General features: G+C 43.7%; 1 protein-coding gene across 10 annotated transcripts in view; it reads left to right on the top strand.

The window, feature by feature from the left end:
* The window catches only part of itpr1b (inositol 1,4,5-trisphosphate receptor, type 1b), a 437,606-nt gene that overhangs the window by 161,872 nt on the left and 248,794 nt on the right, over positions 1 to 26,940 (top strand). For all 10 annotated transcript variants that reach the window (XM_077530278.1, XM_077530281.1, XM_077530280.1 and 7 more), the window contains one exon: positions 11,178 to 11,248. Coding sequence is in view for 9 of the 10 variants with exons in the window: in XM_077530281.1 (XP_077386407.1) it covers positions 11,178 to 11,248 (71 nt within the window). In the remaining variant the exon portion in view is untranslated. The remainder of the gene's footprint in view (positions 1 to 11,177; positions 11,249 to 26,940) is intronic.

Genomic DNA, 26,940 nt, shown 5'->3' with positions numbered 1-26,940 from the left:
CATGATGTTGTCCCAGGTGTTGAGATGGTACAGCCCAAGTTTGAAGTCAATCGGGTTAACCGTGTAGGAGAAGCGGGCAAAAGTATGACCCCTGTAAATGTGCAAAAATGGGCCAAAATTGGACATTCAAATACTCATACCTCACTTCCTGTCTATTTTAGGGTACACATATCAAAGAGGTTTTTGTTCATCTGGATGTGCTACAGGTGCCACACAATTTTCGTAGCCATAGGATAATCGTAGCGGGACAGGGATCCGTTAAACCTATGTAGGTGGCGCTACAGAGCCATTTTTCTGTTATCATGTATGGCGACTTTAAAATATCAAATTTTTCGCCAGGCCCGATCTGCGTGTAAAGTTTGGTGAGTTTTCGTTCATGTTTAGTGCCTCAAAAATGTGGTTGTTTGCGGAAAAGAATAATAACAAAGAAAAAGAAGAAGAAGAAGAAGAATAATAATAAGAATTCCTTCAGGAACAATAGGGACCTCGCAGCGGTCGCTGCTCGGGCCCTAATAAGAAGAATTCCTACAAAAACAATAGGGCCTCGCAGCGGCACCGCCGCCGCCGCTGCTCGGGCCCTAACTAGAGCTGCGAGCAGCTATAAAGGGCCCTCGCAACCCGGGCCACGTTGGGGTATTTGCACGTCGGGGTACTGGCATGTTGGGGTACTGTCAAATAGGAAACCATCTAAATTTTAAACGTTTTTGCCATGCTTTGTGTTTGTAAAGTTTCATGGAAAGGCCAAAAATGATGCACAATTAACAAAATAAAATCAAAATGGATTGGCACATGGCTATATAGAATACTTTTTGAATATATTAGGCATGCCTGCCAATATTCACACATCTAGCTGAATCATATAATCGGAAAGACTTCATAAAAATGTCTAGAGGGTGCTATTGAAGCATTTATTGCAAATTTAATAAGAAATCTCTAAAATATTCATGCTTATGACAAGCCTGATGTGTGTGTAAAGTTTCATGAGTTTTTGCACATGTTTAGACCAAAAAAAAAAGCAGCATTTTACTTGGCAAACAATGCATCGCCATGAAACGGCGTGGGACAAAATAAATAACTTTCGATAACTTTGTATCTTAAACATCTTAAGATGAAGCACACCAAGTTTGAAGACAGTCGGATAAATTTTGTAGGAGGAGTTCGTTAAAATATGACCCCTAAAAAAGGCCACAAAAAATGGCTACAAATCCCAACGTAAATCAAAATGGCGGACTTCCTGTTTGTTTTGGAAGATGGTTCCAAGAGACTATTTTGTACATCGTGGGCTCTTATGTATGCCTCTAAATTATCATAGCGCTAGGTGAAACGTACAACCGGGAATGCTTCGTTAAAGAGGAGTTTTTTACCTCAAAATGTGATGACCGGCCCTTACGGGACTTCCTGTTGGGTTTAGCACATGGCACCAAGAGACTTTTTTGTACATTGTGGGCTGTTAAATTTGTCTCCAAATTTTCGTAGCTCTAGCTGCTTCGTACAACTGTGAATGCTTCATTAAGAGGGAATTTTTTCCTTTGCAAACTGTGCATGCCACGGCAACAGCGTGCGACGAAATAAAAAGCTTTCAATAACTTTTCATCTTCAACATTTTAAGATGAATCACACCAAGTTTGGAGATGATCGGATAAACTCTGTAGGAGGAGTTCGTTAAAATAAGACCCCTATGAAATGGCCCAAAAAATGGCAACACGTTCCAAAGTAAATCAAAATGGCGGACTTCCTGTTCGGTTTAGCATATGGTTCAAAAAGAGTTTTTTGTACCTTGAGGGCTGTTACATATGTCTTCAAATGTTGGTAACTCTAGGTGAAATGTACAGCCGGGAATGCTTCATTAAATAAGAATTTTGAAACACAAAATTTGATGCCTCGCCTCTGGCGGACTTCCTGTTAGGTTTAGCATATGGTTCAAAAAGAGTTTTTTGTAGATCATAGTCTGTTACATATGTGTACCAATTTTCGTGGCTCTCAATTAAACGTACCACGGCAATGCTTTGTTAAGTAAGAATTTTGAAACTGTAAATTTGATGCCCCGCCACCGTCATATAGTATGTCAAAAACTTTAGATTTTTTACCATGATGTTGTCCCAGGTGTTGAGATGGTACAGCCCAAGTTTGAAGTCAATCGGGTTAACCGTGTAGGAGAAGCGGGCAAAAGTATGACCCCTGTAAATGTGCAAAAATTGGCAAAAATTGGACATTTAAATACTCATACCTCACTTTCTGTCTATTTTAGGGTACACACTTCAAAGAGGTTTTTGTTCATTGGGATGTGCTACAGGTGCCACACAATTTTCATAGCCGTCGGACAATCGTAGCGGGACAGGGATCCGTTTAACCTATGTAGGGGGCGCTAAGGAGCCATTTTTCTGTTATCATGTATGGCGACTTTAAAATATCAAATTTTTCGCCAGGCCTGATGTGCGTGTAAAGTTTGGTGAGTTTTCGGTCACGTTTAGTGTCTCAAAAATGTGATCGTTTGCGGAGAATAATAATAATAATAATAACTAGAGCTGCGAGCAGCTATAAAGGGCCCTCGCAACCCGGACCACGTTGGGGTATTTGCACGTCGGGGTACTGGCATGTTGGGGTACTGTCAAATAGGAAACCATCTAAATTGTAAACGTTTTTGCCATGCTTTGTGTTTTTAAAGTTTCATGGAAAGGCCAAAAACGATGCACAATTAACAAAATAAAATCAAAATGGATTGGCACATGGCTATATAGAATACTTTTTGAATATATTAGGCATGCCTGCCAATATTGACACATCTAGCTGAATCATATAATCGGAAAGACTTCATAAAAATGTCTAGAGGGCGCTATTGAGCCATTTATTACAAATTGCACAACAAATCTCTAAATAAAATATTCATGTTCCAGACAGGTCTGGTGTGTGTGCAAAGTTTTGTGAGTTTTCACCCATATTTAGACTCTCAAAAAAGCATTTTTCTTCACAAACAATGCATGGCTACAGCAAAGGCGTGTGACAAAATAAAAAAAATAAATAACTTTTCATCTTAAATATCTTAAGATGAAACACGCCAAAGAATGAAGACGATCTGATAAGTTCTGTTGAAAATATGACCCCTATAAAAGGCCCCAAAAAATGGCTACAAATACCAAAGTAAATCAAAATGGCAGACTTCCTTTTTGATTCAGCATATGGCTTTAGAAACCTTTTTGTAAGTCTTAGGCTGATAGGTATCCCAACTTTTACAAATCTAGCTGAATCATAAAACACAAAACATTTGCAAAAGCTTCATAAAAATGTCTAGAGGGCGCTATTGAACCATTTATTGCAAATTGAATAAGAAATCTCTAAAATATTCATGCTGATGACAAGCCTGATGTGTGTGTAAAGTTTCATGAGTTTTTGCACATGTTTAGACCCCCCCAAAAAAGCAGCATTTTACTTGGCAAACAATGCATCGCCATGACAACGGCGTGCGACAAAATAAATAACTTTCGATAACTTTGCACCTTAAACATCTTAAGATGAAGCACACCAAGTTTAAAGACAGTCGGATAAATTTTGTAGGAGGAGTTCGTTAAAATATGACCCCTAAAAAAGGCCACAAAAAATAGCTACAAATCCCAACGTGAATCAAAATGGTGGACTTCCTGATTGGTTTAGCATATGGCTCCAAGAGACTTTTTTGTACATCCTGAGCTCTTATGTTTGCCTGCAAATTAGCATAGCTTTAGGTGAAACGTACAACCGGGAATGCTTTGTCTGTTTAATCAAAACGCAAAATATGGTGTGCAATTCCAATGCATTGCTATGGCAACAGCGTGTGACAAAATAAAAAACTTTCGATTACTTTGCATCTTAAACATCTTAAGATGAAACATACCAAGTGTGAAGACAGTCGGATAAATTTTGTAGGAGGGGTTCGTTAAAATATGACCCCTGAAAAAGGCCACAAAAAATGGCAACAAATCCCATCATAAATCAAAATGGCGGACTTCCTGTTTGGTTTAGCACATGGTTCCAAGAGACTTTTTTGTACATCGTGGGCTCTTATGTATGCCTGGAAATTATCATAGCGCTAGGTGAAACGTACAACCGGGAATGCTTCGTTAAAGAGGAGTTTTTTAGCTCAAAATGTGATGCCCGGCCCCTGGGGGACTTCCTGTTGCGTTTAGCACATGGCACCAAGAGACATTTTTGTACATCCTGGGCTGTTACATATGTCTACAATTTTTCGTTGCTCTAGCTGCTTCGTACAACTGGGAATGCTTCATTAAGAAGGATTTTTTTCCTTTGCAAAAAGTGCATGCCACGATAACAGCGTGTGACGAAATAAAAAACTTTCAATAACTTTTCATTTTCAACATCTTAAGATGAATCACACCAAGTTTGAAGATGATCGGATAAACTCTGTAGGAGGAGTTTGTTAAAATATGACCCCTATGAAATGGCCAAAAAAAATGGCAACACATTCCAAAGTAAATCAAAATGGCGGACGTCCTGTTAGGTTTAGCATATGGTTCAAAAAGAGTTTTTTGTACCTCGAGGGCTGTTATATACCTCTACAAATTTTGGTAACTCTAGGTGAAACGTACAGCCGGGTATGCTTTGTTAAAGAGGAGTTTTTTTTAGCTCAAAATGTGATGCCCGGCCCCTGGGGGACTTCCTGTTGGGTTTAGCACAGGGCACCAAGAGACTTTTTTGTACATCTTGGGCTGTTACATATGTCTACAAATTTTCGTAGCTCTAGCTGCTTCGTACAACTGGCAATGCTTCTTTAAGGATATTTTTTTTCCTTTGCAAACAGTGCATGCCATGACAACAGCGTGCGACGAAATACAAAGCTTTCAATAACTTTTCATCTTCAACATCTTAAGATGAATCACACCAAGTTTGAAGATGATCGGATAAACACTGTAGGAGGAGTTCGTTAAAATAAGGCCCCAATGAAATGGCCAAAAAAATGGCAACACGTTCCAAAATAAATCAAAATGGTGGACTTCCTGTTAGGTTTAGCATATGGTTCAAAAAGAGTTTTTTGTAGGTCATAGTCTGTTACATATGTGTACCAATTTTCGTAGCTCTAGATTAAACGTACAACCGGCAATGCCTCGTGAAGTAAGAATTTTTAAACTCTAAATTTGATGCGCCGCCACCGTCATATAGTATATCAAAAACTTTTCATTTTTCACAATGATGTTGTCCCAGGTGTTGAGATGGTACATCCCAAGTTTGAAGTCAATCGGGTTAACCGTGTAGGAGTAGCGGGCAAAAGTATGACCCCTGTAAATGTGCAAAAATTGGCAAAAATTGGACATTTAAATACTCATACCTCACTTTCTGTCTATTTTAGGGTACACACTTCAAAGAGGTTTTTGTTCATTGGGATGTGCTACAGGTGCCACACAATTTTCATAGCCGTCGGACAATCGTAGCGGGACAGGGATCCGTTTAACCTATGTAGGGGGCGCTAAGGAGCCATTTTTCTGTTATCATGTATGGCGACTTTAAAATATCAAATTTTTCGCCAGGCCTGATGTGCGTGTAAAGTTTGGTGAGTTTTCGGTCACGTTTAGTGTCTCAAAAATGTGATCGTTTGCGGAGAATAATAATAATAACTAGAGCTGCGAGCAGCTATAAAGGGCCCTCGCAACCCGGGCCACGTTGGGGTATTTGCACGTCGGGGTACTGGCATGTTGGGGTACTGTCAAATAGGAAACCATCTAAATTGTAAACGTTTTTGCCATGCTTTGTGTTTTTAAAGTTTCATGGAAAGGCCAAAAACGATGCACAATTAACAAAATAAAATCAAAATGGATTGGCACATGGCTATATAGAATACTTTTTGAATATATTCGGCATGCCTGCCAATATTCACACATCTAGCTGAATCATATAATCGGAAAGACTTCATAAAAATGTCTAGAGGGCGCTATTGAGCCATTTATTACAAATTGCACAACAAATCTCTAAATAAAATATTCATGTTCCAGACAGGTCTGGTGTGTGTGCAAAGTTTTGTGAGTTTTCACCCATATTTAGACTCTCAAAAAAGCATTTTTCTTCACAAACAATGCATGGCTACAGCAAAGGAGTGTGACAAAATAAAAAAATTCAATAACTTTTCATCTTAAATATCTTAAGATGAAACACGCCAAAGAATGAAGACGATCTGATAAGTTCTGTTGAAAATATGACCCCTATAAAAGGCCCCAAAAAATGGCTACAAATACCAAAGTAAATCAAAATGGCAGACTTCCTTTTTGATTCAGCATATGGCTTTAGAAACCTTTTTGTAAGTCTTAGGCTGATAGGTATCCCAATTTTTACAAATCTAGCTGAATCATAAAACACAAAACATTTGCAAAAGCTTCATAAAAATGTCTAGAGGGCGCTATTGAACCATTTATTGCAAATTGAATAAGAAATCTCTAAAATATTCATGCTGATGACAAGCCTGATGTGTGTGTAAAGTTTCATGAGTTTTTGCACATGTTTAGACCAAAAAAAAAAGTAACATTTTACTTGGCAAACAATGCATCGCCATGACAACGGCGTGCGACAAAATAAATAACTTTCGATAACTTTGCATCTTAAACATCTTAAGATGAAGCACACCAAGTTTAAAGACAGTCGGATAAATTTTGTAGGAGGAGTTCGTTAAAATATGACCCCTAAAAAAGGCCACAAAAAATGGCTACAAATCCCAACGTAAATCAAAATGGTGGACTTCCTGATTGGTTTAGCATATTGCTCCAAGAGACTTTTTTTGTACATCCTGAGCTCTTATGTTTGCCTGCAAATTATCATAGCTTTAGGTGTTTAATCAAAACGCAAAATATGGTGTGCAATTCCCATGCATTGCTATGGCAACAGCGTGTGACAAAATAAAAAACTTTCGATTACTTTGCATCTTAAACATCTTAAGATGAAACATACCAAGTTTGAAGACAGTCGGATAAATTTTGTAGGAGGGGTTCGTTAAAATATGACCCCTGAAAAAGGCCACAAAAAATGGCAACAAATCCCATCATAAATCAAAATGGCGGACTTCCTGTTTGGTTTAGCCCATGGTTCCAAGAGACTTTTTTGTACATCGTGGGCTCTTATGTATGCCTGCAAATTATCATAGCGCTAGGTGAAACGTACAACCGGGAATGCTTAGTTAAAGAGGAGTTTTTTAGCTCAAAATGTGATGCCCGGCCCCTGGGGGACTTCCTGTTGCGTTTAGCACATGGCACCAAGAGACATTTTTGTAGATCCTGGGCTGTTACATATGTCTACAATTTTTCGTCACTCTAGCTGCTTCGTACAACTGGGAATGCTTCATTAAGAAGGATTTTTTTCCTTTGCAAAAAGTGCATGCCACGATAACAGCATGTGACGAAATAAAAAACTTTCAATAACTTTTCATTTTCAACATCTTAAGATGAATCACACCAAGTTTGAAGATGATCGGATAAACTCTGTAGGAGGAGTTTGTTAAAATATGACCCCTATGAAATGGCCAAAAAAAATGGCAACACATTCCAAAGTAAATCAAAATGGCGGACGTCCTGTTAGGTTTAGCATATGGTTCAAAAAGAGTTTTTTGTAAATCGAGGGCTGTTATATACCTCTACAAATTTTGGTAACTCTAGGTGAAACGTACAGCCGGGTATGCTTTGTTAAAGAGGAGTTTTTTTTAGCTCAAAATGTGATGCCCGGCCCCTGGGGGACTTCCTGTTGGGTTTAGCACAGGGCACCAGGAGACTTTTTTGTACATCTTGGGCTGTTACATATGTCTACAAATTTTCGTAGCTCTAGCTGCTTCGTACAACTGGCAATGCTTCTTTAAGGATATTTTTTTTCCTTTGCAAACAGTGCATGCCATGACAACAGCGTGCGACGAAATACAAAGCTTTCAATAACTTTTCATCTTCAACATCTTAAGATGAATCACACCAAGTTTGAAGATGATCGGATAAACACTGTAGGAGGAGTTCGTTAAAATAAGACTCCAATGAAATGGCCAAAAAAATGGCAACACGTTCCAAAATAAATCAAAATGGTGGACTTCCTGTTAGGTTTAGCATATGGTTCAAAAAGAGTTTTTTGTAGGTCATAGCCTGTTACATATGTGTACCAATTTTCGTAGCTCTAGATTAAACGTACAACCGGCAATGCCTCGTGAAGTAAGAATTTTTAAACTCTAAATTTGATGCGCCGCCGCCGTCATATAGTATATCAAAAACTTTTCATTTTTCACAATGATGTTGTCCCAGGTGTTGAGATGGTACATCCCAAGTTTGAAGTCAATCGGGTTAACCGTGTAGGAGAAGCGGGCAAAAGTATGACCCCTGTAAATGTGCAAAAATTGGCAAAAATTGGACATTTAAATACTCATACCTCACTTTCTGTCTATTTTAGGGTACACACTTCAAAGAGGTTTTTGTTCATTGGGATGTGCTACAGGTGCCACACAATTTTCATAGCCGTCGGACAATCGTAGCGGGACAGGGATCCGTTTAACCTATGTAGGGGGCGCTAAGGAGCCATTTTTCTGTTATCATGTATGGCGACTTTAAAATATCAAATTTTTCGCCAGGCCTGATGTGCGTGTAAAGTTTGGTGAGTTTTCGGTCACGTTTAGTGTCTCAAAAATGCGATTGTTTGCGGAGAAGAATAATAATAAGAATAATAATAATAAGAATTCCTACAAAAACAATAGGGCCTCGCAGCGGCACCGCCGCCGCCGCTGCTCGGGCCCTAATAAGAAGAAGAAGAAGAAGAAGAAGAATTCCTACAAAAACAATAGGGCCTCGCAGCGGCACCGCCGCCGCTGCTGCTCGGGCCCTAATAATAATAATAATAATAAGAATTCCTACAAAAACAATAGGGCCTCGCAGCGGCACCGCCGCCGCTGCTCGGGCCCTAATAAGAATTCCTTCAGGAACAATAGGGACCTCGCAGCGGTCGCTGCTCGGGCCCTAATAAGAATTCCTTCAGGAACAATAGGGACCTCGCAGCGGTCGCTGCTCGGGCTCTAATAATAATAATAAGAATTCCTACAAAAACAATAGGGCCTCGCAGCGGCACCGCCGCCGCCGCTGCTCGGGCCCTAATAAGAAGAATTCCTACAAAAACAATAGGGCCTCGCAGCGGCACCGCCGCCGCCGCTGCTCGGGCCCTAATAATAAGAATTCCTTCAGGAACAATAGGGACCTCGCAGCGGTCGCTGCTTGGGCCGTAATAATAATAATAAGAATTCCTACCAAAACAATAGGGCCTCGCAGCGGCACCGCCGCCGCCGCTGCTTGGGCCCTAACTAGAGCTGCGAGCAGCTTTAAAGGGCCCTCGCAACCCGTGCCACGTTGGTGTATTTGCACGTCGGGGTACTGGCACGTTAGGGTACTGTTTCATAAGAAACCGTCTAAATTGTAACTGTTTTTGCCATGCTTTTTGTGTTTGTTCACATTGCTATGGAATACTTTGTCTAGGTATTTGGCTGATAGGTATGCCTCCCAATATTCACACATCTTGCTGAATCATATAAAAAAAAAAAATCTTTGCAAACAATGCATCGCTACAGCAAAGGCGTGCGACAAAATAAAAAATTTCAATAACTTTTCATCTTAAATATCTTAAGATGAAACGCGCCAAAGAATATATGATGCCTATAAAAGGCCCCAAAAATGGCAACAAATACCAGTTAATCAAAATGGCAGACTTCCTGTTTGGTTTAGCATATGGCTTTAGAAACTTTTTTGTAAGTCTTAGGCTGATAGGTATCCAAATTTTTTCACATCTCGCTGAATCATACATTTCCAAAAGCTTCATAAAAATGTCGAGATGGCGCTATTGAGCCATTTATTGAAAATTGCAGAAAAACTCTCTAAAATGTTAATTTTTATGGCAAATTTGATGTGTGTGCAAAGTTTCATGAGTTTTCACATGTTTAGACAAAAAAAAAAAAAGCAGCATTTTACTTGGCAAACAATGCACCGCTATGGCAACGGCGTGCGACAAAATAAAACACTTTCGATAACTTTGCATCTTAAACATCTTAAGATGAAGCACACTAAGTTTGAAGACAGTCGGATAAATTTTGTAGGAGGAGTTCGTTAAAGTATGACCCCTAAAAAAGGCCACAAAAAATGGCTACAAATCCCAACGTAAATCAAAATGGCGGACTTCCTGTTTGGTTTAGCAGATGGTTCCAAGAGACTTTTTTGTACATCGTGGGCTCTTATGTATGCCTATAAATTATCATAGCGCTAGGTGAAACGTACAACCGGGAATGCTTCGTTAAAGAGGAGTTTTCTCGCTCAAAATGTGATGCCCGGTCCCTACGGGACTTCCTGTTGGGTTTAGCACATGGCACCAAGAGACTTTTTTGTACATCGTGGGCTGTTACATTTGTCTCCAAATTTTCGTAGCTCTAGCTGCTTCGTACAACTGGGAATGCTTCATTAAGAAGGAATTTTTTCCTTTGCAAACTGTGCATGCCACGGCAACAGCGTGCGACGAAACAAAAAGCTTTCAATAACTTTTCATCTTCAACATCTTAAGATGAATCACACCAAGTTTGGAGATGATCGGATAAACTCTGTAGGAGGAGTTCGTTAGGAGTTCGCCGCCGCCGCTGCTCGGGCCCTAATAAGAAGAATTCCTACAAAAACAATAGGGCCTCGCAGCGGCACAGCCACCGGTGCCGCCGCTGCTCGGGCCCTAATAATAATTTTTACAAAAACAATAGGGACCTCGCAGCGGTCGCTGCTCGGGCCCTAATTAGTGCCACTGGCATGATGACAGTGTGGGGTCATCACACCAACACAGTTTCAGACTTGTATAGACAGCGAATAGATCAGATGTGGGTAACAGGGCTGACATGGATTTCTCTGATTGGCTTCTGACCAGATAAAGAGATTAAAGAATCCTGACATCACATAGCTTCTGACTTCACATAGCTTCTTACCAATTGAAACAAGATTCTGGTTACATCAGTTCAACACAGACACTTGACCACACAGTTATGACCCGAACATATAACCCTTGCCCCAAATAAAACACAGACAAAACACAGTCATGACAGAGCTAAAGCTTGCTTAGCAGTTGAGATTATAAATCGATTGTTTTTTGTTGTTGTTTGTTTGTGTGTTTTAAAGAGTGTTCAATTGATTAATTGTTAATTTTGGAAACTGTTTCCTTAGGCTTGTGGATGACCGCTGCGTGGTTCAACCAGACACAGGTGACCTTAACAACCCACCCAAGAAATTCAGAGGTAAGGCAGCAGGCCTATCAAACACTTGATCTGAAGGTTGTGGAAGTTTTTGGGTTTTAACGGCTCTCAACAAAAAGCGACCCAGTTGGGTGATATACAAATAAATTGTATAGAAATAAGTAAAGGCGACCCATTTGGGTGTTATTCAAATAAATTACACTAATCGTTCTTCTATTGAATAAACTAAAAATAATAAGGAAATACCCCTCCGTGAGCCGGCACCTTAACGTGGTGGAGGGGTTTGCGTGTCCCAATGATCCTAGGAGCTATGTTGTCTGGGGCTTTATGCCCCTGGCAGGGTCACCCATGGCAAACAGGTCCTAGGTGAGCGGCCAGACTAAGCACGGCTCAGAAGACCCTTTATGATGAATGACATTAATGGAGGCACATTTCCCTTGCCCGGACGCGGGTCATCGGGGCCCCCCTCTAGAGCCAGGCCTGGAGGCGAGGCTCGCTGGCAAGCGCCTGGTGGCCGGGCCTGCACCCATGGGGCCCGGCCGGGCACAGCCCGAAGAGGAAACGTGGGTCCCCCTTCCCACGGGCTCACCACCGGTGGGAGGGGCCAAAGGGGTCGGGTGCAGAGCAGGCTGGGTGGCAGCCAAAGGCGGAGACCTTGGCGGACCGATCCCGGCTACAGAAGCTGGCTCTCGGGACATGGAATGTCACCTCTCTGGCAGGGAAGGAGCCCGAGCTGGTGTGTGAGGCCGAGAAGTTCCGACTCGACATAGTCGGACTCGCCTCCACACACGGCTTGGGCTCTGGTACCAGTCCTCTCGAGATGGGTTGGACTCTCTTCCTTTTTTTTTATTTTTATTTTTTTTTTTCTTCTTCTTTTTTTTTCTTAAGAGCTCAGAATTGTTCATTCGGTAGTCTTACCGATTCAACGTCTTGTCATCATTGCTCTTTTTTTTTTTTTTTTTTTTGTGTATGTGTGCGTGCGTTTGCGTGCGTGCGTTTGCGTGCGTGCGTGCGTTTGCGTGTGTGCGTTTGCGTGCGTTTGCGTGCGTGCGCGTGCGTGCGTGCGTGCAAATACGTATAAATTTATACTCATTCATTCACCTAAAACCTTATAAATATCCCATTACCCTTCGCCTTAACCAGGTACTTCAGAATCTTGCCAGAGTCGTGAGGTTTAAATGGTCAGGAGACCAGAGAAAAGGTCAGAAAAAAAAAGAAATAAAGAGAAAAGAAAGGTAAATCAAAGTGAAATCCAGCACCGACCAAACACTTCCTGCCTTCCCCATGATTACAAAATCAAAGTCTTACGCCAACCCCGGAAGCCTCTAAATTCCAGCAAATTTAGCGAGATCTCAAGAGACCAGAGGAAAAACTAAAGAGAGGAAGGAGGGAAGGATCGATAAGGCAGAGTGAGATCCATAGAAGCCAGTACATCCAATCCATCAAAGTGAAGTCCAGCACCAACAAGACCCCTCCTGCGTGGTTACAAAACCAGAGTCTTATGCCAACCCCAGAAACCTCATACTTCTAATAAATTAAGATCTCAAGTGACCAGAGGAAAAACTAAAGAGAGGAAGGAGGGAAGGATAGATAAAGCAAAGTGAGAACCACAGACACCAGCACCAACTGATTCAAGGGGCTGTGGGAGGGAGAGGGTACTTCTGTTGAGTTTCAGTAGATGCTGGTGCGACGGATCTGGCATGCATAAGGACCACCACCAAAGAAAGAAGCCGTCAACCGCGGTCCAGCAAAGCGAGCACTCACCCGGGACCGGGAGGCAGAGGAGGATGGGCGGGAGGAGGCGAGGAGGGAGAGGCGACGGGGGGGAGGAAGGGGGAGGGGAGAGGGAACCACGGGGCACACCGGAGGCCCACCCACCCCGAACCGCGCCGCCGGGCACGGAGCAGCGGACCGCGCCGGGACGGCACCGCCCCGGGCACCAGGGGAAGCACCCCAACACCGCACCCCACAGGGGGCCCAGGGAGCGGCCAAGACGCAACCGCCACCGAGCAGACAACGGGGGGGGGGCAGAGCCACCCCCGCCCAACCACAGGGGACGGCGTCAAGAAAATTGACTAATTAGCATGCAGTAACACCAAGTGTTGATGCTTAGTGCCCACTAGAAATAGATCTTAAGGAGTTAATGAGTATAGTGTCGTATAGTGTGGTATGCTCGAGCCCACTAGCAGCAACTAGGTTCCTGACTATATAAAAATAAAAACAATCAGATACAAAATACCAAATACAGAAGCAGCGAAAACAGAAGTTGTAACGATGTGGTGGCTCTCGTTAACAGGCAGAATCTTGGCAGGATTAAGTTGCCAAATTGAGATTAAAATATTGTATGTACATAGACCATATTTGTTTAAATCTTGATACTTTCTTTTTATTTAAGGCAGAGATTTTTTCCATTGAGATATAATTTATTAGTAAGTTTAACCAGTGGTCGATATTTAGAGATTGTTTATTTTTCCAATTGACAAGGATTATTTTTTTAGCAATAGTAAGGGCTATAAATATAGATTGAGATTGTTTACATGGTAGCTCAGTTATTGTTAAGTCACCTAGTAAACACAATCTTGGAGATAAAGGAAGCCTACAGTTTAATATATCAGCGAGCTTTTCCAAGATTTTAGTCCAGAAATGCAGCACTGGAGTACATGACCATAAAGCATGAAGATAAGTATCGGCAGTGTTTTGTGAGCACTGGAGACAAATGTCGGAGTCAGAGAGTCCCATTTTTTTCATCATATATTGTGTAATATATGTTCTATGAAGTATCTTATATTGGATAAGTTGCAAATTTGTCTGTTTGGTCATTTTAAATACATTTTCACAGATTTGGGTCCAAAAGTCTGGTTCCGGAACTATAGACAAGTCTTTTTCCCATTTTAAAGTCGGTAAATACGTTTTATTTGTGTATAAAAATAACTTATATATTTTTGATATTTTCTTTATTGTTGTTGGAGAAAGCTTTATAATATCTTTAGCTAAGACAGGCAGTTGGAGCATATCCTGAAGTGTTGGGATTTGTTTCTTAACCATATTTTTAACTTGCAGATAATGTAAGAAATTTCCCTTTTTTATTTCATATTTCTGGACCAAGTTTGTATACGATATAAATTTATTATCTGAGAAAAGATGATGAAGGTGTGTAATTCCTTTCTGCTCCCATAGGCTTAAATGGAACGACTGATTATTAAGTTGAAAGTCGGGGTTATGCCAAATGGGAGAGAGCCCACAGGGCGCCAATTGGGAGTTTGTAATTTCTAATGCCTTCCACCAGGCAGTCAGGGTGGCGGCTATCATTGGGTTTTTAAAACAATTATGTCGTCTTATTGATTTTGTAATAAAGAGTAAATCTGACAGTCTAAGATTATTACAATCCTTCTGCTCCAATTCCAACCAACAGTTAGTATCTCTGTTGGGTTGTGTCCATAGCACAAGATATTGTAGTTGATTAGCTAAATAATAGTACATAAAGTTTGGTGCCTCTAAACCTCCTTTAGATTTACTTTCCTGAAGAGTAGATAGACTAATTTGGGCTTTTTTTTTATTCCAATAGAATTTTATGATAGCAGAGTCCAGCGATTGGAACCAGTTAGACGTAGGTTTAAATGGAATCATTGAAAATAAATAATTAATCTTTGGTAAAACTTTCATTTTTATAGTAGCTATCCGTCCTATTAAAGAGATCGGAAGATTATTCCAGCGCTCCAGGTCACTACGGATACTATCCAATAATGGTGAAAAATTTAAAGAAGTTAATTCAGTTAACTTAGGTGAAATTTTAACACCTAAGTATTTTAAATTACCTGTAGGAAAGGAGTAGTGTGGATCCTGACTTGTAGGATTCCATGAATTTTCTGTAATAGGTAACAATGTTGATTTTGTCCAGTTAATAGAGTAATCTGATAAGTGAGAGAATTTAGTTATTAATTTAAATGCTTCCCCTAGTGAGATAGCAGGTTCTTCTAAATAGAGTAATATATCATCGGCATATAGATTAATTTTATGTTCTATTGTCCCGGAGTGGATTCCTTGGATCCGTCTATCCTGACGTATAGCTAATGCAAGCGGCTCAATAAATATAGCAAATAATAAAGGAGACATTGGGCACCCTTGTCTTGTTCCCCTTTGTAAAGTAAAACTCTGTGATGTAATCCCATTAGTAGTAACTGTAGCTTTAGGAGAATCATATAATATTGAGACCCATTGAATGAATGACTCCCCGAAGCCGAATTTATTTAAGACAGCAAAGAGGAAGGACCAGTTAACTTTATCGAATGCTTTTTCTGCATCCAGCGAAATAACAACTGCCTTTTTATCATACCGCTGTGACATACTAATCAAGTTAAAGAGTCTCCTAATATTATTAGTAGAATGACGACCTTTAATAAAACCTGTTTGATCACTATGAATAATTGTCGAGATTACCGTCTCTAATCGAGATGCCAAGGCCTTAGCGATAATTTTAATATCGGTATTAATTAGTGATATCGGTCGGTAACTTGACGGGAGGGTAGGGTCTTTTTCTGGCTTTAATAAAAGTTTAATTGCTGCTATATTCATATCTTGACGTATATCACCTGTAAGGGAAATCGGTCCAATTAATTATTAAATCAATAATTGTTAATTATTAAATTAATAATCAATTGGCTCATTAATTGAAGGAGACTCAAACTTAATATTTAAATTAAGTTGAGCTTGCCTGCGGAGCACCACATCTCTTTTTGATAATTTTATCAGGATAACAGATGAGAACCTCGTTGAATCAGTCATTAAAATGAAGGTTGTGCCCTTACTACAATTTTGTGAGTTCTTTGTTCAGCTTAGAGGTCACTATAAATTGATGAAACACACACACAGTAAACCAGGTTTTGAGTTTTGTGCACGTTTATTCTCTAACCTAGGTGGGATAATCTACTTAGAATTTAAAGAAGCAAAACTAACTACTATGATAGGCAATGAAACGAGAACTAAAATAATAAAAATAATCAAAGGAGAAGAAAAGAAGAAAAAAAGAAACGGTCTTAGCCAAGGTGATAGATTTCTTAAATCAAACCAACATGGGACCCACAATCAACCTAGTTTGCACCAATTTGTACTAGGGCAAAGGCCTGCAAAGTTGCACTTACAGATGGGGTTGGTCTGAGAAGCAGGACCCTGGATGGACACTCGCCAAGCCCTTTTGAAGATAGAATGGAGAAGGTTCAGTTCAGGAGAGGGAGAGAGAGGTCGTCCGGCTGGCCAACTGAGCGTCACGGGGTCAACCTGCTGGCTGGGAAGCGGCCCTCTTGCTTGAGGCCTCGGTGCTTGGGAAAAGCACCATCCGTTGAGCCTTTGCAGGGACTAAAAGCAGCGTGTTTCGCTGCGCCTGTCGCTACACGCGATGGCTTCTGTGCGTTGCCGTGTGCTGGAGGTTAAGCTAGCTGGGCTAGCCCTTTGTCTGGCAGCCGCGCCGATGGAGACCAGGAAGGAGCCAAGGAGCAGCGAAGAAGCGGGAGCCAAAGAGCAGCGGAGAAGAGAGAAAGCAGCACGCAGGGAGCGTGCTTTTAAATTGGGAAGGCGGCGGCCTCCACACCAGGGGGGCCGGTTGAGAGCACAGTGGAAAGTTACCAGCTGGGGGAGGTTTTTGGTTGACTAATCAGATTGAATCTGGATCCCATGTGTGTTAAGATTCTAAGGTCAGAATTCAACCAATGCAACACGTACAATTGAATACCTCAAATAAAATGTTACCTAGCTTACACTGTTAAAACGTGCATACACATGAAAGTTTAGTGGAGAATCTGCCACTGCAATGGAACATTTTCATGACATTTCATGGAGTCAACATTTCACAAATGGCAAACATAACATTTCATAATTCATTGTTCTGTTGCAAAATAAGAAAGTCAAGTTTCTAAGAAGGCTTTTACTGTCCTGATTTGTGTGTGTGTGCGCGTGCGCGTGTCAATCAGAGCATTTGTGGCTGTTTGTGGGGGATGTTCTTGTCCCCCCCACCCCCCACAGTGGCATGTTCAGGCCACAGGAGCTCAATTCCTTTGGAACTGAGGTTGCAAAAAGTTACAACCGGTCGATTAGATTGGTAATTTGTTTGCTACGCGTTGTTAGGCAAAAGGAATCTCGGTCGTGACTCGCGTGTTTTGCCATTTTAAAGTTAACGGTGTTTGGACTAACAGCGTTAACAGTTAAGGTTCTTATTTTAAATAAGAAGCTAATAAAAGCAGTAGCTAAAAGCACATTTCTTACCAATCGCTTTAGTCGTTTGGGGAGTCTGCTGAAGTTCATTTGAGTCACTGTACACTTTCTAGGATGTTTGTTTATGCACATGGTGTCATAAGTATGAGTGCGGGTGTGCGAATGGGTGAAGCACAACTTGAATTGACTATTCAATGGCGTTGCGGCAGTTAGATTTAGCGCTAGCCATTTTAAATATGTCATTAGCGCAGTCATACACAACAGCAGCAAAAATGTGTTAGCCATTAGGCGCCAGGGTGTCTGAAACCACTGCTTGGAAAGGGACCGTTTGGGTCCTGCATCAGTTGGAAAGGCAAATGCACCCATAGGTGCCTGATGGGTGGGAGCCAAAAGCTCCAAGTCATCTTGAGGATGAACCACAGGAAGAATCACAGGTGTATCTTGTACCTGCTGATGGTGGTCAACAAAGGTGGGCGAGGTTCGTCCCTCAATCGTAACCAAGGAAGTGAGGTCATGGAGGTTGGACCTGATTGGCTGGTCCAGTCCTGTTGTGATGACCTCCCTTTGACAGCTATGTGTCATGTCATGGGCGTATGATGTCATGACCACCCCTTCGGCTACGTGGAGCCACAAACGGCCGAGATGTGCGGTCCACGGAGGAGCAAGAAGCAAGCCCATGACAGGAAGCAAAAGGTGACCACCAAAAGCGAATGTCTTGGCATGAACAGGTGAGCCGTCGACAGGCGGACAAGGAAGGCACGCGGCGGCGGTGAGCCACACAATGAGCAAAAGCAAGAGAAGAACAATGGACTGAAAGTTCATTGAAATCAGATAAGTGTTGTTGAGCACAAAGGCTGACAACGTGTGGCCCAAAAGAAGTACTGCAGGCGCGAAAGCGGGGGCAGTGAATGGCAGGGCAGTGGCGCGCACCATCTGCATTGCAAGGGTGGGCAGGGTGGGTAACAAATTGCTCAGAAATAGGCACAACGCGCCAAGCAGATTGCAAAGAACAACCACTGTGTTGTTTGGGTTGTTCGATGACAATTTCAAGTGCGATTTCAAGTTCAAAGTCCGCGGTGAAGCTGAATGGTTTGCTTCAAAAGTGAGGACAACGGCCTCAATTTGTGTCATGCGTAGCTCAGAGGTGCAATCCAAGTCGCGTTCCGTAAGGTGGCAGAGATGCACACCCTGAGTGGGACGTTCAACTTGGCCGAGGGGAGAGCTGGTGTTGCGAAGGTGACCTCTTGAGGGCATCTCGGGGACAACAGGCATGGTCCCCCCTTGAGCTGGGTGAGAGTCCTGGTGTGAGTTTTGTACACTCAGAACAGGTTCACAAGAAGGCTCTGTTAGGCTTACCGCATAACAATTGGCAGATTTGGTCAGCGATGCTGCAGGCAGAGGCTGCCGCACCTGTGACCAGATTTTACGTCGGTCGTAATCTATCAGGGGCTTGAAGCGGCCCAGCAGATCTTGACCAATGAGGAGCGGGACTGATTCCACAGCAGACACGTACACAGGGTGGACCAATTTGTGTGGTCCAATCGTCCAGTGTAACGTTGCCATGGAGTCCAGATGGGTGTTAGTCAGTGCAAACGCACCGATCTCCAATGAGCAGTGGTTGAGGCGGAGCATCCGGCCACTGTTCTTCAGCATGGCTTGAAGTTGGTTGAAGAGCGTGTTGGACATTACTGTAATGTCAGCGCCAGGATCAACCAAAGCGTCATAGTCTAATGTTTGTTCAAGTGTCGTCCTCAAATAGAACTTACGCGATGCACCTTTAATCTTGAGGTTACCTAAGAGCTGTTTGAATGGTTGATTCGACTCGGTAACAGGTGCACTGGCGGAAGGCAAAGAAGGTGCTGGATCCAGTTGGACTGAAAGAACGGTGTTGTCCGACACCTCTGGCTCATTGATGGCTGTCGGCTGACTGTCGTTGGACAATTTGCGCAGCCCATCAAGAACTTTTGTCCAGATGTTGCTGTCAATTGAGGAGTCACCTGACGTGGATGGGGGCTCCTGAGGACTATTTGTGCGGGGAGGTTTCTTTTTGCGAGGTTTTGTTTTCGCAAAGGGTTTCTCCCGTTCACAACCACGGCTGGAGCTATGACTCAACCGCGCAGGTGCACTGCGGCCGTACTGGTGCTTCTGATGAGAACCATTTTGAGGCCGTTGTGCAGGATTTGATGGGGAAGCGGCGATGTCATCGTCGCTTTGCTGTGATTCGGACTGTCGTTCGACCTCGTCTGAACCACCTGCAACATGGTAAACAGAGGATTCCACTGATTTAGCAGCGTTTTCGCGTAAAAACACAAAGGCCTTGGATGCAAGTTCACGTAGCTCTAGGCTACTTAGCGTGCGAGGACAAGTTGTCACACCCAAGAGGCGGCTTGTGTTTGGGTGGAGGTTGTTCAAAAATAGTGTTTTGAATTCTACCTGTTCTTCCATGTTGGGTTCGTTACGATGCCCAAAGTATGCCTTGCGCAGGCGACTATAATACAGGCTGGGTGATTCCTTTCGGCCTTGTTTTACTGACCAGGCAGCAAGAAAGCTCATTGCTGATACTGGGCCATCAAATTCACGAGACAATGCGTGACACAGTGCTCGATAATCATTCAAGATGTGGATCGGCTGCCGGTCGATCCAATCACTTACTTCTCGAGTGGACGTCAATTTCATGAGATAAATCTTGTCTTCCGTTGTTGCCTGTGGGAATCTCCTCAAATGAAAATCAAGGTCTTTGAGGTACACAGAAGTGTTATCAGAGCAATCTTGTTTTGGCTGAAATTTCTGAATGTGCTTGGCAATCGTGTCTAACTCTTTTGTAGACATGCCTGGTTGCGCCACATGATGAGGTGAAGAAGCATCTGCTTGTTGAGCAGGAGAAGGAAGGTTGGCAGCAACTGGAGACGCACAAGAAGGCGTGGCGCCTAGCGGGGGTGCCGAAGCAAGAAGTGTGCTTCTTGGCGGAAGCACAGAGACAGGTGAGCTTGCTCCTCTCAGTGACACTGCAGAGGGAGGGGGCCCCCGTGTGTGTTGAGCGGCAATTGGAGAAGTGCTTGCCATGGAGCGAGTGGGAACCGGAAGTGGCACAGGTGGCTGAGAAGCAGGTCCAAGATTTGCAGCAGAAGTCTGCAGCACATCAGACAACGTGGCAGCGTCTGAAAAAGGAACAGGTGCGTGCACCACAAGTGGATCAAAATGCAAAGGAGAGTTCACCTGAGACAGGTCCTGAACGGGGACCTCCAAAGCAGTGGTTTGGGACGGTGTCAATGGACACCTGGTGTTACCTTGTGGGACTTGCTGCAATTCTGATTCAGCCTGGGATGACTCGTCATCCCGGCCAGTGTTGAAGGATGGATGCTGCAATCGCCGGAGTTTTTCTTCCATTGCCATCAACTGAGATTTCAAGCGAAACGTCTGCCTTTTTCCTTCAATGCGTTCATTTTTCAAAAGTCTAATCTTTTGAGTTAATTCCGCAATTTCATCATTCGCGAGAGCTAGCAAGTACTTGTCAAATTCATGCTCAGTTTGGAGATCAATCCAATGGGCTTCAGTGGCCTGATTTGATAGTTCTACAATGCATTCTTTTAGCTCACGAATTTCAGATGTGGCATTATGCCAATTTTGTTCATGCGTGCGGGCAGTTTGTGTACTCGCTTTAAGTTCCTGTGTCAATTTTGTAACTTGGTTTCCCAAGTCCACGTGGTCAGATTCATGCAACCATGCTTCCAACTCGGTTAGCTTGCTGCTAACTTGGGCGTGAATTTGCTGTTCTGCTGTCAGAACGCTTTTCACTTGTTCGAGTTCATGGTCACTCAATTTCCACCTAGCCACTAAATTCACCATTAGTCGGCTGAGGATTCGTGCCATATCTTCGTGGGTTAACGACCCTTGTTGAGCGTCGCAAACGAGTTGCGCAATGTTGGTGTCAAGAATCTCTGCGCTAGCGCTGGCTGTCGCGTCGGCATAGCCTAGAATGAGATTGTTAGTCACGGTCGCAAGGGCATTTTCCAAAGCATCCATTGTTAAAAGTAGCGTTATAATATCAAAGATATGCGTAAGCTCACTTTACTCAATTTGGAAGGACTAATTGTTAGCCAATTAGACAATGCTGGAAATGCTTAATGCTTAAAGATTGGCTTTTTGGGCCCAATTAGTTGATTCAAAATGTTTTACCAAAATTCTTAAGGCACGGATTAAAGGATGGTATCCAAATATGTTACCAATTATTTTAAATGGCAATGCATTAAATAATTGAGGACCCTCAATCAAGTATTGTGTTAAGCAATTTAGTCTGCTAAATTACAATTAACCACAGCATACATTTGAGGTTACAGGTTTTAGGAAACAAAAGTCTACTAAGGACAGTCACATTAAATTAAAATTACATTTAATTCAATAGAGGTTTCCAAAAGTGCCTAAAAATTGGGTAAACACTCTTAACACAACGAGAAAAGCTATACACTCCTGGTTGAGTGTTGCTTTTAATTAAAACAAAAGTAAGTACTTGAAAACGGTGGTTAATTATTTAAACAAACTCTTTGGTTAGTCAATAATTAAAGTTATCAAGCGTTTTAATTTTGTTGGCAAAAGTTCCTCGGCTGCGGTACCGTGAATAGCCAAAGGAGGACGCCGTCGGCGTATAAAACGCAACGAGGCTCCTGTGTGTAGTATAGAGTCGTACTTTGTTCGATCAATAAAGTTTTATGACTTTACCGCATAGACAAAACAACTCCGTCGCTCGTAAGTGACACAGAATGTGTCTTAAAACGAGTGTTTAAATACCTTGCACAAGTTTTAAAATCGTAGCACTTGGCAAGCAAAGTTGTTAGCAAGACGCCGCTAACGTAAACTTTGTCAATGAGTGGCACGTCACCGGAAGTTGCGCGTGCGTGTGTCGCCAGCTGTCAATCTGTCAAACACGTTAAATTCACTCCTTACGGATAATCGCGCGTGTTGTTATCTAAGAAGGCTTTTACTGTCCTGATTTGTGTGTGTGTGCGCGTGCGCGTGTCAATCGGAGCATTTGTGGCTGTTTGTGGGGGATGTTCTTGTCCTCCCCACCCCCCACAGTGGCATGTTCAGGCCACAGGAGCTCAATTCCTTTGGAACTGAGGTTGCAAAAAGTTACAACCGGTCGATAATCGTTACACACCTTTACTTTTAATTTCAGTTACTACTCTTAGAAATAATGGAGCAAACATTAACCAGAAATGTTTAAAAAATATAGCCGGAGAGCCGTCTGGACCAGGTGCTCTGCCATTAGGCATACTGTCTAAAGCACGATACAACTCATCTATAGTAAGCGGGGTATCGAGAATATCTTTATGTTCAATAGATAACTGAGGTATATTTAAGCTGTTTAGGAATTCCTCAATATATTCAGGGTTAGGTCTATTAATTTCTGTGTATAGATTTCGATAATAGTTATAAAAAAATATGGTTAATTTCTTCTGGTGATTGTGTGCATTCACCATTTATATGTTATAAGAGATTTTTCCCGATTCCGTTGAAGTTGATTTGCCAGGAATTTACCTGATTTATTATTATGTTCAAAATTATTATATCTCAACTGTTGTATTATAAACTCTGTCTTTTTAGATAACATGTTATCTAACTGTATTTTTATATTCTGTAGTTCTATCCATATTTGATTATTTGGGTTTAATACATATTCATCCGTTAGTTGTTTAATTTTATCTTCCAGGTATTTTTCTAATTTTCGATCCTGTTTCTTTTTATAAGTTGAATATGATATAATTTTCCCTCTAATTACCGCTTTCCCTGCTTCCCAGAGAAGAGATGGAGATATATTTGGAGAGTCATTTATTTCCAAAAAATCTGCCCACTCCCTTCTAATAATTTTATCAAACTCTACGTCTTTCAGTAATGAGATGTTAAAACGCCATATCGGGGGAGGTTTAAAGGTAGAGTCAATTTGTAGAGTGAGGGAGACTGGTGCATGATCACTTATAATTATAGAATGTATTTTTATAGCAGTTTTATCAACAATAGAATTATTTGTAAGGAAAAAATCAATTCTTGAGAATGATCGGTGCACAGCAGAGAAGAAAGTAAATTCCTTCTTAGTTGGGTTTTGAAGTCTCCAGCCATCGCTGAGGCCAAAATCCTCCATATATTCATCTATTACTTTAGCGGATCGTAATCGCCTTGTATATATCGTATTATTAGAACGATCTATTAACGGGTTCAAGACCGTGTTAAAATCACCTCCAATAATAATAGTAGAATTTGTTGCTAAATCGAGTAACCGAGAGAAAAATTCATGGAAAAAATCAGGGTCATCATTATTTGGGGCATATAAATTACCAATTGTATATACTTTATTAAATATAGTTACCTGGATAATAATATATCGGCCCTCTAAATCTGTTACTATATTATTTAGAGTAAAGAATAAATTCTTATGTATAAGTATAGAGACACCTCTTTGTCTACTATTATAGGAGGCAGAGTAAACTTGACTAAAATTCGGCTTGGGCTCTGGTACCAGTCCTCTCGAGATGGGTTGGACTCTCTTACACTCTGGAGTCGCCCACGGTGAGAGGCGCAGAGCAGGTGTGGGCATACTTATTGCCCCCCGGCTCGGCGCCTGTACGTTGAGGTTCACCCCGGTAGACGAGAGTGTAGCATCCGTCCGCCTTCGGGTGTGGGGACGGGTCCTGACTGTTGTTTGTGCATATGCACCAAACAGCAGTTCAGAGTACCCACCGTTTTTGGAGTCCTTGGAGGGTGTGCTGGAGAGTGCTCCCCCTGGGGACTCCCTCGTCCTGCTGGGGGACTTCAACGCTCATGTGGGCAATGACAGTGAGACCTGGAGGGGCGTGATTGGGAGGAACGGCCCCCCTGATCGGAACCCGAGCGGTGTTCTGTTATTGGACTTCTGTGCTCGTCACGGTTTGTCCATAATGAATACCATGTTCAAACATAAGGGTGTCCATATGTGCACTTGGCACCAGGACACCCTTGGCCGCAGTTCGATGATCGACTTTGTAGTCGTGTCGTCGGATTTGCGGCCGCATGTTTTGGACACTCGGGTGAAGAGAGGGGCGGAGCTGTCAACTGATCACCACCTGGTGGTGTGTTGGCTCCGATGGTGGTGGAAGATGCCAGTCCCATCTGGCAGACCCAAATGTATTGCGAGGGTTTGCTGGGAACGTCTGGCGGAATCCCCTGTCAAAAAGAGTTTCAATGCCTACAAAGCTTCTCCCTTGTCTCGGGGGAGGCGGGGGACATTGAGTCCGAATGGGCCATGTTCCGCGCCTCCATTGTTGAGGCGGCCGATCGGAGCTGTGGCCGTAAGGTGGTCGGTGCCTGTCGCGGCGGCATCCTCGAACCCGCTGGTGGACACCAGCGGTAAGGGATGCCGTCAAGCTGAAGAAGGAGTCCTATCGGGCCTTTTTGGCCTGTGGGACTCCGGAGGCAGCTGACGGGTACCGGATGGCCAAGCGGAACGCGGCTTCGGCGGTTGCTGAGGCAAAAACTCGGGATTGGGAGGAGTTCGGTGAGGCCATGGAAAACGACTTCCGGACGGCTTCGAGGAAATTCTGGTCCACCATCCGGCGTCTCAGGAGAGGAAAGCAGTGCACCATTAACACTGTGTATAGTGCCGATGGGGTGCTGCTGACCTCGACTCGGGACGTCGTGAAGCGGTGGGGGGAATACTTCGAAGACCTCCTCAATTCCACCGACACGTCTTCCTTTGAGGAAGCAGAGTCTGGGGACTCTGAGGTGGGCTCTCCTATCTCTGGGGTCGAAGTCACTGAGGTGGTTGGAAAGCTCCTCGGTGGCAGGGCCCCGGGTGTGGATGAGATCCGCCCGGAGTTCCTAAGGACTCTGGATGTTGTGGGGCTGTCGTGGTTGACACGCCTCTACAACATCGCGTGGACATCGGGGACAGTGCCTCTGGATTGACAGACCGGGGTGGTGGTCCCCCTTTTTAAGAAGGGGGACCGGAGGGTGTGCTCCAACTACAGAGGGATAACACTCCTCAGCCTCCCTGGTAAGGTCTATTCAGGGGTTCTGGAGAGGGGGTCCGTCGGGAGGTCGAATCTCGGATTCAGGAGGAGCAGTGTGGTTTTCGTCCTGGCCGTGGAACAGTGGACCAGCTCTACACCCTCAGCAGGATCCTTGAGGGGGCGTGGGAGTTTGCTCAACCAGTCCACATGTGTTTTGTGGATTTGGAGAAGGCGTTCGACCGTGTACCTCGGGGAGTCCTGTGGGGGGTGCTTCGGGAGTACGGGGTACCGGGCCCCCTGATACGGGCTGTTCGGTCCCTGTACGACCGTTGCCAGAGTTTGGTCCGCATTGCCGGCAGTTAGTCGGATTCGTTTCCGGTGAGGGTTGGACTCCGCCAAGGTTGCCCTTTGTCACCGATTCTGTTCATAACTTGTGAAGCTGTTGGGATGGGAATCAGCACCTCCAAATCCGAGACCATGATCCTCAGTCGGAAAAGAGTGGAGTGTCGTCTTCAGGACGGGGATGAGATCCTGCCCCAAGTGGAGGAGTTCAAGTTTCTTGGGGTCTTGTTCACGAGTGACGGTAGGATGGAGCGGGAGATCGACAGGCGGATCGGTGCAGCGTCGACAGTGATGCAGCGTCGACAGTGATGCGGACTCTGTATCGGTCCGTCGTGGTAAAGAAAGAGCTGAGCCAAAAGGCAAAGCTCTCGATTTACCGGTCGATCTACGTTCCGACCCTCACCTATGGTCACGAGCTTTGGGTCGTGACCGAAAGAACGAGATCCCGGATACAAGCGGCCGAAATGAGTTTCCTCCGCAGGGTGTCCGGGCTCTCCCTTCGAGATAGGGTGAGAAGCTCGGTCATCCAGGAGGGACTCAGAGTCGAGCCGCTGCTCCTCCGCGTTGCGAGGAGCCAGCTGAGGTGGCTCGGGCATCTGGTTCGGATGCCTCCTGGACGCCTCCCTGGGGAGGTGTTCCGGGCATGTCCCACCGGTGGGAGGCCCCGGGGACGACCCAGGACACGCTGGAGAGACTATGTCTCTCGGCTGGCCTGGGAACGCCTTGGGATCCCACCGGAGGAGCTGGTTGAAGTGGCTGGGGAGAGGGAAGTCTGGGTTTCCCTCCTGAAGCTGCTGCCCCCGCGACCCGACCCCGGATAAGCGGAAGAAGATGGATGGATGGATAATAAAGAAATCCTGCGTAAACTATTAAGGCACTGAAATCTTGGAACACTTTGCAGCAACTGTCTATGACACATCTAACTATTGAAGTTAAGTTCAAGTTGTCATACACTTGTCTTTATTATGAGAGTTAAATAGCTCTCTGTCGCGCGCAGTGTTGCCGGTAACGCAAGCCTAAAGCCTAATTTATGCCTCCACGTTTGCTCTCGCGTCGATGAGCGGCGTCGATCACATGATCTACGGCGCTCATGAATTTTAAGTGCCGCGTCGCTCGTGGCCGCCTGACGTGCACACGTCGCCAATCCTTGGACGCCGTAGATGGCGGGGCGTAGCTCGCTTCTGATTGGTCCGTTCGATGGCGTTTTTT

This window comes from Festucalex cinctus, chromosome 8 (assembly GCF_051991245.1).
Source record: "Festucalex cinctus isolate MCC-2025b chromosome 8, RoL_Fcin_1.0, whole genome shotgun sequence".
NCBI classification, from domain to species: domain Eukaryota; kingdom Metazoa; phylum Chordata; class Actinopteri; order Syngnathiformes; family Syngnathidae; genus Festucalex; species Festucalex cinctus.
The sequence above is the reverse complement of the archived record's forward strand: the minus strand, read 5'-3'. Positions and strand labels throughout refer to the sequence as shown.